Source organism: Eleutherodactylus coqui, chromosome 10 (genome assembly GCF_035609145.1).
Source record: "Eleutherodactylus coqui strain aEleCoq1 chromosome 10, aEleCoq1.hap1, whole genome shotgun sequence".
Lineage (NCBI taxonomy): Eukaryota > Metazoa > Chordata > Amphibia > Anura > Eleutherodactylidae > Eleutherodactylus > Eleutherodactylus coqui.
The window spans coordinates 116,880,003-116,892,486 of record NC_089846.1 but is presented as its reverse complement, the minus strand read 5'-3'; the positions used below and the strand labels follow the sequence as shown (position 1 = coordinate 116,892,486).

Here is a 12,484-nt window from a genome sequence, read left to right as displayed (position 1 = left end):
CGGACCCTCTCTGCCTCCTCTCCACCCCCCTGCACTATTTGCAATAGGGAGAGGCGGGATGGGGCGAGGCTAATTCTCGAAACTTAGCCCTGCCCCCATCCCGCCTCCTTTCATTGGAAATAGTGCAGAGGAGTGGAGAGGGGGTGGAGAGGAGGCAGACAGGGGGCGGGAGCTCAGTTCCTGCTCCTGGCTCTTCCATTTCCCCCCTGCAGATGAGGACACTGTATATCGGCTGGGCGTGAAAACCGAGCCGATATACGGTCGTCTGAATCCAGCCTAAGGCCTCCTGTCCACGGGCAAAAGAAGAATTAAAATCCGCAGCGGATTTTAACTCTTCTCCCGCATGCGGATACGCACCCCATAGGGATGCATTGACCACCCGCGGGTAGATAAATACCCGCGGATGGTCAATAAAAGTGATTTTTTAAAAAATGCATCATGAAAAAAAATGGACATGCTCCATTTTAGTGCGGGTCTCCCGCGGGGACGGCTCCCGCAAGCCTATGGAAGCCGTCCGGATCCGCGGGAGACCAAAATAAGAATATACTCACCTGCTCCGGATCTTCCCTGCTTCACGGCTTCATCTTCTCTCCGTCGTGGCCGGATCTTTTTTCTTCGGGCCGGCGCATGCGCGCGGCACGCAACCGACGTGCTGTGCACATCCGCCGGGCCGAAGAAAAAAGATCCGGCCACGACGGAGAGAAGATGAAGCCGTGAAGCAGGGAAGATCCGGAGCGTGCAAGAGGTGAGTAAATTGCTATTTTCAGCGCTCATGTCCGCGGGGCAGGAGGGACCCGCTGCGGATTCTCCATGGAGAATCCGTAGCGGGCCTGATTTTCCCCCTGTGGACATGAGGCCTAACAATGTGATGCAATGCTATTTTCTCACAAATCGCAGTGAAAATCTCATTTTTACAATCACGATATTGGTCTGAGTTTACAATCTGATATCCTGCTTGCCTGTCTTAATATGGCCTGAGAGGGGCAAATAGAAAAAAGTTCATGATCAGGCTATATAAGGTTAGTTTGTAGTAACTATGGAGCCACATAAGCCTGCATAGGAGCTGTAGGCACAAAACGCTAGTCTATATATCTCTATTGGAGACTACTTGCCAAGTTATTTTACTTAGATTTGGATGCATTGGAGCAAATAAAAAACTGCACACAGCGTTGAAGGGCTTCGTGACCCAGGAAGGGTCAAGCTGTTTCTATTCCCCCTGCCTTCAATACTTTTAGACTTTTTGGCTGCACTTGAGTGCGACTTCCTAGGTTCTTCCTTTATCGTCACCCTGGTGTACTATAGGTGACAAATCAAGTGTTTGTGTATTTAGTGAAGAGGGGAAGATGCTCAATTCCTACATCCTCCAGCTTTTTCCTCTGCTCCTTCTGCTGCTCGATCCGTTTCTGGCGCTCCGCCAGGAGCTGTTTTTTGTATTTCTCCTGGTCATTTAGCTTCTGTAATTGCTGCTGTCTCTGAGGATCTGATCTGTTCTTGTTTTCCTGCTGCAATCGCCAGAATTCACGACGGAGAGTCGATTCACCGGGAAGATTAACAATGGAGCTTAAAAAAAAAATAACATAAGATAATGGAAGTTAAGAGGTTTTTTTATCCCAGTTCTGCAAAGATTTAACTTCCCTAAGAAAAAAAAAAGTTCTGCTGTTTTAGCAAAACAAACTTGCATTGTTAAATATGAAGTACAAATCTCTATACAACTTAACTTAAAGGGGGGTAACCAAGATTAGAGAACATACCTGCTTTCTTTCAAAAACAGTGCCACAAGTGTCTAGTGATCATGTGTGGTATTGCAGCTCAGCCCCAGTCACTTCAAAGGAGATGGATTGCGATACTACACAATCTATGGGCAAGTGTGGTGCTGTTTGTGGAAGAAAGTCATGTTTTTTTTTAATGCAAGGCAAATTCTTTAACCCATTCCCTCCCCAGGATGTAAAATTATGACCTGGCTGGAAGGAGTTTCCTATCCAGATGCACAGACAGGCCAGGTTGTGCATTGAGCAGGGGGTTGGACCTGATGACCCTGGAAGTCCCTACCATTCTATATAAAATTATGTTTTTTGAATGGCATGGGCCATGAAGATGAGCCCGCGCCATCTGCAGCAGGAGCTGGCTGTGATCGACAGATGGCCTCTTGTTTAAACAGCGGGGATCAGTGAGAACAGTGATCCCTGCTCTTAACCCCCAACATGCTGTGATCAGAGTTGATCAGGCCATGTAAAGGGTTCACAGAGGGAGGGTACTTCCTCTGGTGATGTCAGGCTTCTGCTATGTAATCGTAGATGGCGTGCCAAGGTATCTGGAGGCCAGACAATGCCATCTGGGTCCACCATGGCCTATGAGTGCTATAATTAGCGATAATGCATTGCAATACAGAAGTACTGCTATGTATTATCATGGCGACCTTAGATTCACAGGCAAAAGACGAAGAAAAAAAAAGTTTAAAAAGGGGAGGTGGGATGGGGCGGAGCTAATTCCTGAAACTTAGCCCCACCCTCGCCCTGCCTCCTCTCATTGCAAATGCAGAGGGGCGGAGAGTTGGTGGAGAGGGAGCAGGAGCTTAGAGCACTGCTCCTGGCTCTTCCAGACTCCTCCCCCTGCAGCGAGAGACGCCGTATATTGGCCGGCGTGAATACCCGGCTGATATACGGTCGTCAGAATAAGCCCTGAGGGTGATGAATGAGTAGAACAGGTTGCCACGGGAGGTGGTGAATTCTCCTTAAATGGAAATCTTCAAACAAAATCTGGACAAATATCTGTCTGGGATGATTTAGTGATCCTGCATTGAGCAGGGGGTTGAACCCGATGACCCTGGAGGTCCCTTCCAACTCTATGGTCCTATAGACTCCTCAGAACCTCACAATACGCAAATAAAAAAGGCAACTATTTGTCCCATTGTTTTCAGTGTTTGGTTATATTTTTCTTTTAGCCCATCTATTTGTGGATGGTAGGGGGTAGTTCTCAGAGGCTGAAAGCCAAGAAGTGAATACAATTCTGTCAGGGAAGAAGGGGTAAAATAACTACCTTGATCGGTAGAGATATGCTTGAGTAATCCAACCCTGCTAAACATTTAAAATTGCCTCAGCAACTTTTTTAGTAGTAATGGGCCATTTACACAGGAAGATTATCGCTCAAACAAATTTGAGTAATAATTGTGAAGTGTAAATACAAAAAAGCTCACAATTCCTATAAAAGTTATCACTAACTGTCACCATAAAAACCATCCCTGGATCGCAGGCTTATTGTTCAGTGTAATCACTACCCACTTCACATAGAAGGTAAAGCACGGAGCGAGAAGCAGTAAGAAGCCTGCGATCCAGTGGTGAAGCCCATCAGTGTAAACGCTCCACCCGAGCGCTAATGACCTTAGCGATGACATCAGAGCTTGTGCAGTCATTTACCCGACTGTCATCCCGTGTAAAAGGGCCATAGCGGTTACATGGGAATGGCCTCAGGGTACTTAGTGTAGTTATCTACTATGGTAAGAATAGAACAATTTTTAGAACTTCTCTAGAGCTGTGTTCCCCAACTCCAGTCCTCAGGGACCACCAACAGGTCATGTTCTCAGGATTTCCTCAGAATTGCACAGGTGATGTAATTATTGTTGGTGCCTCAGACATTGCCACAGGTGTTCTTACCATAGAATATCCTGAAAACATGACCTGTTGGTGGTCCCTGAGGACTGGAGTTGGGGACCCCTGCTCTAGAGGACCAATGATTAGAGATGAGCGAACACCAAAATGTTCTGGTGTTCGTTATTCGTAACGAACTTCCCGTGATGCTCGAGGGTTCGTTTCGAACAACAAACCCCATTGAAGTCAATGGGCGACCGGAACATTTTTGTATTTCGCCGATGCTCGCTAAGGTTTTCATGTGTGAAAATCTGGGCAATTCAGGAAAGTGATGGGAATGACACAGTGACGGATAGGGCAGGCGAGGGGCTACATGGTGGGCTGCATCTCAAGTTCACAGGTCCCACTATTAAGCCACAATAGCGGCAAGAGTGCCCCCCCCCCCCCACTGTCAGCATAAAGATCGTCCTCCTCTGGCACAGCTGTAACAGCTGTAGCAGAGAAGAACGATGTTTGCCCATTGAATTCAATGGAACCGGCAATACAGCCGACTCCACTGAATGCAATGGGCTGCCGGCGATCGCAGGATGAATGGTCGGAAAGGGGTTAAATATATAACCCCTTTCCTGCAATTCATCCAGAAATGTGTTACACTAAAAATATATACCGGCGTATAAGGCGACCGGGCGTATAAGACGACCCCCCAACTGTCACCTTATACGCCGGTAATACAGTGGAGCAAAGAATAAAAAGCATTACTTACGTTTTTAGATGATCTGCGGCGCTCCTGCAGGCTGTCACTCCCTCCTGGTCCACGGCAGACAAGCTTTCTCCACGAAAGACTTTAAATCCCTGCCTCCAGAAGCACATGTGCCTTCAGCCAATCACAGCCAATGACAATGATGTCATTGAATGGCTGTGATTGGCTGTGTTTCTGGAGGCGGGGATTTCAAGGCTTGAAATCCCCGCCTCCAGAAACACAGCCAATCACAGCCATTCAATGACATCATTGTCATTGGCTGTGATTGGCTGAAGGCACATGTGCTTCTGGAGGCAGGGATTTAAAGTCTTTCGTGGAGAAAGCTTGTCTGCCGTGGACCAGGAGGGAGTGACAGCCTGCAGGAGCGCCGCAGATCATCTAAAAACGTAAGTAATGCTTTTTATTCTTTGCTCCACTGTATTACCGGCGTATAAGGTGACAGTTGGGGGGTCGTCTTATACGCCCCGTCGCCTTATACGCCGGTATATATTTTTAGTGTAACACATTTCTGGATGAATTGCAGGAAAGGGGTTATATATTTAACCCCTTTCCGACCATTCATCCTGCGATCGCCGGCAGCCCATTGCATTCAGTGGAGTCGGCTGTATTGCCGGTTCCATTGAATTCAATGGGCAAACATCGTTCTTCTCTGCTACAGCTGTTACAGCTGTGCCAGAGAAGAAGGATTTGTCTTCTATATGTTCTCAATGGGGTCAGCGCTGCTGCCGCTGGCCCCATTGAGCGCATATAGAATGCATCCATAGCGAGCAGCGGGAGGGGCAGATTTCAATACTCGGGTGACACCTTATCTCCCCAGCCACTCACAGCAGGGGGGTGGTATAGGGCTTAAACGTTGCAGGGGGAAGTTGTAATGCCTTCCCTGTCTTTATATTGGCCAAAAAAAAGCGCTAACGTCTCAGGGAAGAAAGTTTAATTTACCAGAACACCGCATGGTGTTCGTTACGAATAACGAACATCCCGAACACCCTAATATTCGCACGAATAGCAAGCTCGGACGAACGCGTTCGCTCATCTCTACCAATGATATCTATACCAACCATCCATTGCCAATAATTGATAAGCCAATATTAATTTGCTTATTACTGGCATTGACATAAGCTCTGCAATGAAAGGAGGCGGGGCTACATTCCAAAAATTAGCCCCACCCCCATTCCGCCTCTCCCCATTGCAAATAGTGCAGAGGGGCGGAGATGAGGCAGAGAGGGGGCGGCAGCTCAGTTCCTGCTCCTGGCTCTTCCATCCTCCCCCCCCCACCCCTGCAGATGAGGACGACGTATATTGGCTCGCCGTGAAAACCGAGCCGATATACGTTCGTGTGAATGCAGCCTTAGGAGGGGCAGGATCAGTGTACTGGCATAGAGGGCAACTACAATAAGCGGTTACTTCATCATAAACGCCAGGCCAATAGAACAAATGACCAGCAATAGGAAGATGTGCCAATATCAGAATTTCTAATCTGAACCTCTTTGGCACAACCAACTGTTGTATTTGCTCTCCTGTCTGGATGACCACACACTATACAAAATCTGACTTTCAATGAGGAAGAAAAGGTGTAGTAGGTTGCTTAACACTTGGAGTGCCTTCATACTGGCATGAAAAGTAGCACAAGACTTGTGCCGTTGTGAGACACATATGAAGCCCATTCTTTTGATCGGGGTCATACACAGTTAATGTCTTCCTACATGGTGCCACAACATGATGCAGGAAACAAATCAAAGCATGTCTAACCCTGCTACGTGCTCTCGCATCACAGCCCATTGTTTCCAATGGGGCCAGCGGCTCCACCATGAGATCTCCCATTGAAAGCAAATTAAGAAACTCAGGGATTCTTCAGCTGTGGCCGTCAGCCACTGAAGGAGGATTGCTTCTTCTAAGTGATGTGAGGTTGCTTTAACATGAACACCTTGCATCCTTGGAGAAATCATATGATGGGGAGCATGATATGGAGGCAAGATTCACAACCTAATATCACGCTCGCCAATGCAAAGTTAGCCTTACCAGTTTACAGTTAACCTTGCTCATACAATTGGTGTAAATCAAGGTCCTGTTTTTGCCCAACTACATTATGAATGTCCCACAGTCCAGTTTTGATGTACTTGTCTTCCTTGTAAAGTTTTTTCTTGAACACCCCCTGTTGTTTTGGAAGACTAAAGCCCCATTTTCACCAAATTCGTTTGACCAATGGCATGAGCGTTAATCTTGTGTAAATGCTACATGTGAGCTTCAGGGCTTATTCAGATGACCGTATATCAGCTGGGTTTTCACGCCCGGGCGATAGACGGTGTCCTTGTCTGCAGGGGAAGGAGGATGGAAGAGCCAGGAGCAGGAACTGAGCTCCCGCCCCCTTTCTGCCCCTTGCCACTATTTGCAATAGGAGGGGGTGAGACAGGGGCGGAGCTAAATAACAGCACTTAGCTCCACCCCCATCCCGCCCCTCCCATTGCAAATAGTGGCAAGGGGCGGGAGCTCAGTTCCTGCTCCGGGCTCTTCCATCCTCCCCCCCTGCAGACAAGGACACCGTATATCGGCTTAGCTTGAAAACGCAGCCGATATATGGTCGTCTAAATAAGCCCTGAAATCCATCAGAGAGTAGATAACAGACCACATGCTGTGTTCTGCACGGGAGCGCCGATTACATTGTATATAGCTGACAGCTCATGCAAGAATCAAGGAGCTGATTGCAGAGCTCAGACCACCCACTGTGTTCTGAAAGCAGCTCCTGGGGGCTCATTTACATGCAAATGAAACTAATAAAGTGCTAATGGACGTTAGTATTCTATAGCATTTTATGCAGAACGATTGCTAGAACTCTCAATCTTTCAATCCTCTGAAAGATTGTCTTTGTATGTAAGTGAGCGCCTTAAGACACTTTGTAGAAACTGGAACAAATCTTATACATAAGCTCTTCACTTTCTTTAAATAACTGCTTGAACAATACTCAAGTTTGATTCTACTACTGCCACCATATGTAAAGCTTGGGATTTCTAAAAGAACAGATATTGCTTTGCTGAAACCAGCATAACTTTACATGTGAAGACCGGCTACCAGCAACCCACTGACTATTCCCTGCACAGACTCTTGATCGATTACTACCTGATTGATCTGTGTGACCTTTTATATTAGCGGAAACTCCCATAATCCTTTTCAGGGTCTCTCTATGAAATCATTGAACTGGGGCTGTTCAGTCTTATTAAGCATCAGAGCAGACATGCTGCTGCAGTGGCACCAGTGCAGGTAAATGATGGGATACAAAAGTTGTAACCGCATAACCCTTGCACTATAACTAAGGCCTTCTCACACGGACTATCTTTGTACAGCACAGTGTTAAACTCTACAACACTCCCATTCATTTCAATAGTTTTAAATAGGGGCATATTCAATATTCTAATTGAACACAAGAACTCCCAATGGTCTCCACTATAGACTGGACCTATTATATAACTGAGGATAGAAGCTTTACAACTTGGCATTAACATTATGTTGCTCCTCCCTGTCATTTATACATATAAGGGCTTATTCAGACGACCGTATATGGGTCAGGTTTTCACGCCCAGCCGATATATGGCGTCTCTCTCTGCAGGGGGAGGAGGCTGGAAGAGCCGGGAGTGGCGCACTGAGCTCCTGGCAACTCTCTGCCTCCTCTCCACCCCTTGGCACTATTTGCAATGGGAGCGGGCAGAACTAAGTCTTGTAAATTAGCTCTGCCTCTGTCCGATCTATCATTGCAAATAGTGCAGAGGGGGCGGGAGCTCAGAGCACTGCTCCCGGCTCTTCCAGCCTCCTCCCCCTGCAGAGAGGGATGCCGTATATCGGCCGGCGTGAAAACCCGGCTGATATACGGTCTGAATAAGCCCTAAGTTTAATGTAGACGTTTTGTATATTAAATGTGTTTTGGAGGAGTATTTTGGTTTTTTTTAAAAGGAAGGAACGTTTTAGGCTGGGTCCACACGGGGCGTATTTGCTGTGGAAATTCCATGTGGAATTTCGCTGCTGTGAATTTACCTGTGGCTGCAAATCCTGGAATTAGCCAGCCATGTGGATGAGATTTGTCAGAAATCTTGTCCACATGGTACGGCCAATCCGTTGCAGCAAAACCAGCATTAATTGGCGCTGCAGCATGAATTCCCTTGCCGCAGCGTGTCTTTTTTTTTTCTGTTGCAGCCTTGCTCCTCTATGGGAGTGCTAGCCACAATGGAAGAGCATGCGGCCAAGATGCTCCAAAACCCATGGCTAAGTGCAGCAGGTTTTGAAGTTGCACTTTCCCAACGGAAAACTTTTTTAAAATTTTTTTTATTTTTTGCTGCAGCATAGCCGTGAAATTTCCGCTGGGAGTATGACCCGTGTGACCCCAGCCATAGTGTATGCAACAGGGGAGGGGAAAAAAATAAGAGAAAAAATTTTTTTTTTCTGCTGCAGTGTCACACTAGTATATGGGCCTGCACATGTAACAGCTAGGCAATGCACCCTGTGGATTGTGGAAGGCCCTAGTTTAACCACCTGATCTTTTTTGGAGTGGCATTCATATAGTGGAGCTCTAACATTTTCTTTAAGTGTGCATATTTTGCTATCCACACAAATTAAGAATATCCTGTTACATTGTTTGGGATCTGTTAGTTGCGTTCCTTGATGTATTGAATTACCTATTGGGAAACATTCAGAATAATCTAAATTTAATCGCTGTATGTACACGGGCAAGGATTTATTTAGTCATCTGTGCACCAGTTGCTTAGTCCCCATGGATCAGTGTTCCCCAACTCTAATCCTCAGGGACCACCAACAGGTCATGTTTTCGGAATTTCCTCAGTATTGCACAGGTGATGTAATTATTGTCTGTGCCTCAGACATTGCCACAGGTGTTCTTACCATAGGATATCCTGAAAACATGACCTGTTGGTGGTCCCTGAGGACTGGAGCTGAGGACCCCTGCCATGGATTGTTGGCAAGGATTTGTGCATTAGAACATAGACTTTCATATGGAATCTTATTTCTTCAGTGGAGCACTATAGACCTCCTAATTAGAAAATGGAGTCATATGGGTTTTGCTTGGTTGTGGACAAAATACTGGGCCCAGGTTTTCCTTGGTATGTGTGTGTATATATATATATATCACACTGTGATGATATTGCCCAATGTTGTAACCATTAGATTCTATATGATGTTTTTTCCAAATCCATGTGGTTTCCAAATACTAGAGAAATGGAACACAATGGTGTAATTTACATACAAACATGATCAGCGTTAATGCAAAACCTTGACATGAATGTGGTGAGCATGCATGTATTATGAAGAATACTATACATGAGAACATATACTCTTCCTACAATCATGGATCGCTCATGCATGGATTTGGCATCCCAGGGAAAAGCTTTTACAAACAGGTCTGAATGACGAGGTATGTCGACATTAATAACTTGTTTCGCATTTACTAGATTACTTATTCCTACGATTAATGTTCTTGGTAACTTGGTTTCATGATCATATAACATACTAAACGTTATGTATGTTCAAGGAATTCCTTCTCTTATAGGGTTAATCACTGAATTTTAGATGCAAGACGATATGTGGAAAGTTACAGATTTTTAACATCTATGCCAATTGGTCAATGAATGAAGACGGACATGTTGTATTTGGGTTCCTTTAATGTTTTACAAGGATTCATGTTCACTCATGTCTGCAGCTGTGAAAGGCTGGTTTGCAGCCGAACATGTCTGATACTTTGGAGTTTTCATGTCTGTTTTTAAGAGACGTCAATAAAGAGGCTTACTTCACGTGGAGCCGACTCCTGCTAAAGATTTGTTTGCATACATAAGTTAATTACTCTTTAATGACTACTTAGAGTAATGCTCAAGCTCGATTCCACTACTGCCACCATATGTGAAGCTTGGGGTTTCTAAAGGAACAGATCTTGCTTTGCTGAAAGTAAAGGGAAAGAACAGCACCTGAAAACCACCGACCATTCTCTGCAGTCTGTATCCATTCCTGATTGCTCTGTCATTTTTTTTATATTAGTGTAAACTCCCATAATCCTTTTCAGAGTCTTTCTATAAAAACATTAAATTGGGGCCTGTCTCTTTAAGCATCATGGGGCCGTTCACACAAGCGTCAAAACGCTGCATCTTCAACAGCGACGTATGCTCTATCTATGGCCATTGTCTGCCGAACATCGCCCATTGAAATGAATGGGCAGCGCTGCTGAAAATGTGGCGCAACTTTAGGTGAGCTTAAGATCAATCATTCAACTGGAGTGTATATATAACTGTATCCTGTTCAGGCGTGCTGATTATATTCAGCTGACAGCCCATGCAAGAAAAACTAATTGCAGAGCTCGGACTGCCTGCTGTGTTCTGTAAGCAGCTCCTGGAGGCTCATTTACATTCAAATGAAACTAATAAAGTGCTAATCAACATTAATGTTCATTAGCATTTTATGCAGAATGAGTGCTAGTACTGTCAATCTTTAAATCCTCTGAAAGATTGTATTTGCATGTAAATGAGCCTTAAGGCACTTTGTAGGAACTGGAACAGATCTTGTATACAAGTTCACTTTCTTTAAATGACTACTTGGAGCAATACTGAAGCTTGATTCCACTACTGGCGCCATATATAATGCTTGGGGTTTCTAAAGGAGCAACAGATCTTGCTTTGCAAAAAGTAGTACAAGTTTACATATGAAGAAACAGCCACCTCAGCCCAGTGACCGGTCTCTGCAGTGGCTCTTGATCAAATCCTGACTACTGTGTGACCTTTTATATTAGTGGAAACTCCCATAATCCTTTTCAGGGTTTCTCTATAACGTCATTGAATTGGGGCTGTTGAGTCTCACTAAGCATTGGAGCGGACCTGCTGCTGCAGCTTCACCGGAGCAGACCTGCTGCTGCAGCTTCACCAGCGCAGGTAAGTGATATTGAACAGCATCACTCTTTACAAGTTCACACACTTTTTTTTTTTTTTTACAGTATTTAATGCTGGCTTTTCAATGCAGCGCTACACGCTGTACAACGCTCCCATTCATTTCAATGGGGCTTCTCACACAGGTGTCAAAACCCAGCATCTTCAACCCTGCGCTCTGATAGCGATGTATGCTCTATCTTTGGCTTAGTTCAGCTGAATGTCAACCATTGAAATGAATGGGCAGCGTTACCCAAAACATGGCACAACTTTAGTATCACATTTCTGACTGCGCCAGCAGCACTACAAAAAAAGTGAATGCCTAACCGCTCCCCTCTGGGATCCTGCAGCAGTGCTCTGGCTGTCTGCGTGGAGTGACATCGACTGTCAGCCGTGATAGTACATGTTTCGCTAGTGATGAAATTTGAAAACCCTACCTATAGCAAGAGCCCTCTGGTCTATCTATCTATCCAGCCCATCCCTCTTTGCATCCATGTGTCCCGCCTGTCCCAGAGTAGTAATTTGAAGCTCCTGGGCTCCAATGCAAAAACCTATCACAGTGCCCCAACTATAATGCTTTATTCATAGCACTGGGCTCCCTATATAGAGGAGAGGCCTTATGAGCCCCCTGAGGCTCCTGGGCCCGGGTGCAACTGCATCCCTTATAATTATGCCAATGATCCATCCGCCTGCCCTCTCTGCTGCCATTGCTTTATGCGTCCGTCCATCCGCCCCCCCCTCTTTGCATCTATCTTTCAATTCACCAGCCCTGCCGCGCTGCGTCCGTCCGTCCCAGAGGTGTAACTTACAGGTTTTGCACTGCGGCCAAGGAACTTTAACAGCGCCTCCCAACTATAATGCTTTATTCATAGCATTGGTCTCCCTATGTAGAGAGGAGAGGCCTTATGGGTGCCCTAAGGCCTCATGTCCACGGGCAAAATAAGAATTAAAATCCGCAGCAGATTTTAACTCTTCTCCTGCCCGCGGATCCGCACCCCATAGGGATGCATTGACCACCCACGGGTAGATAAATACCTGCGGATCGTCAATAAAAGTGATTTTAAAAAAAATGGAGCATGAAAAAATCTGGACCATGCTCCATTTTCGTGCGGGTCTCCAGCGGGGACGGCTCCCGCGGGCTTCTATTGAAGCCTATGGAAGCCGTCCGGATCCGTGTGAGACCAAAATCGGAATTTACTCACCCGCTCCGGATCTTCCCTTCGCCGCGGCTT

The 12,484-nt window shown here is 45.9% G+C and overlaps 1 protein-coding gene across 1 annotated transcript in view; it reads right to left on the bottom strand.

Annotated features, from left to right (window-relative positions):
- The window catches only part of NRK (Nik related kinase), a 294,683-nt gene that overhangs the window by 153,931 nt on the left and 128,268 nt on the right, over positions 1-12,484 (bottom strand). Inside the window, exon 12 of the mRNA XM_066581768.1 lies at positions 1,359-1,560. Coding sequence (XP_066437865.1) covers positions 1,359-1,560 — 202 coding nt within the window. The remainder of the gene's footprint in view (positions 1-1,358; positions 1,561-12,484) is intronic.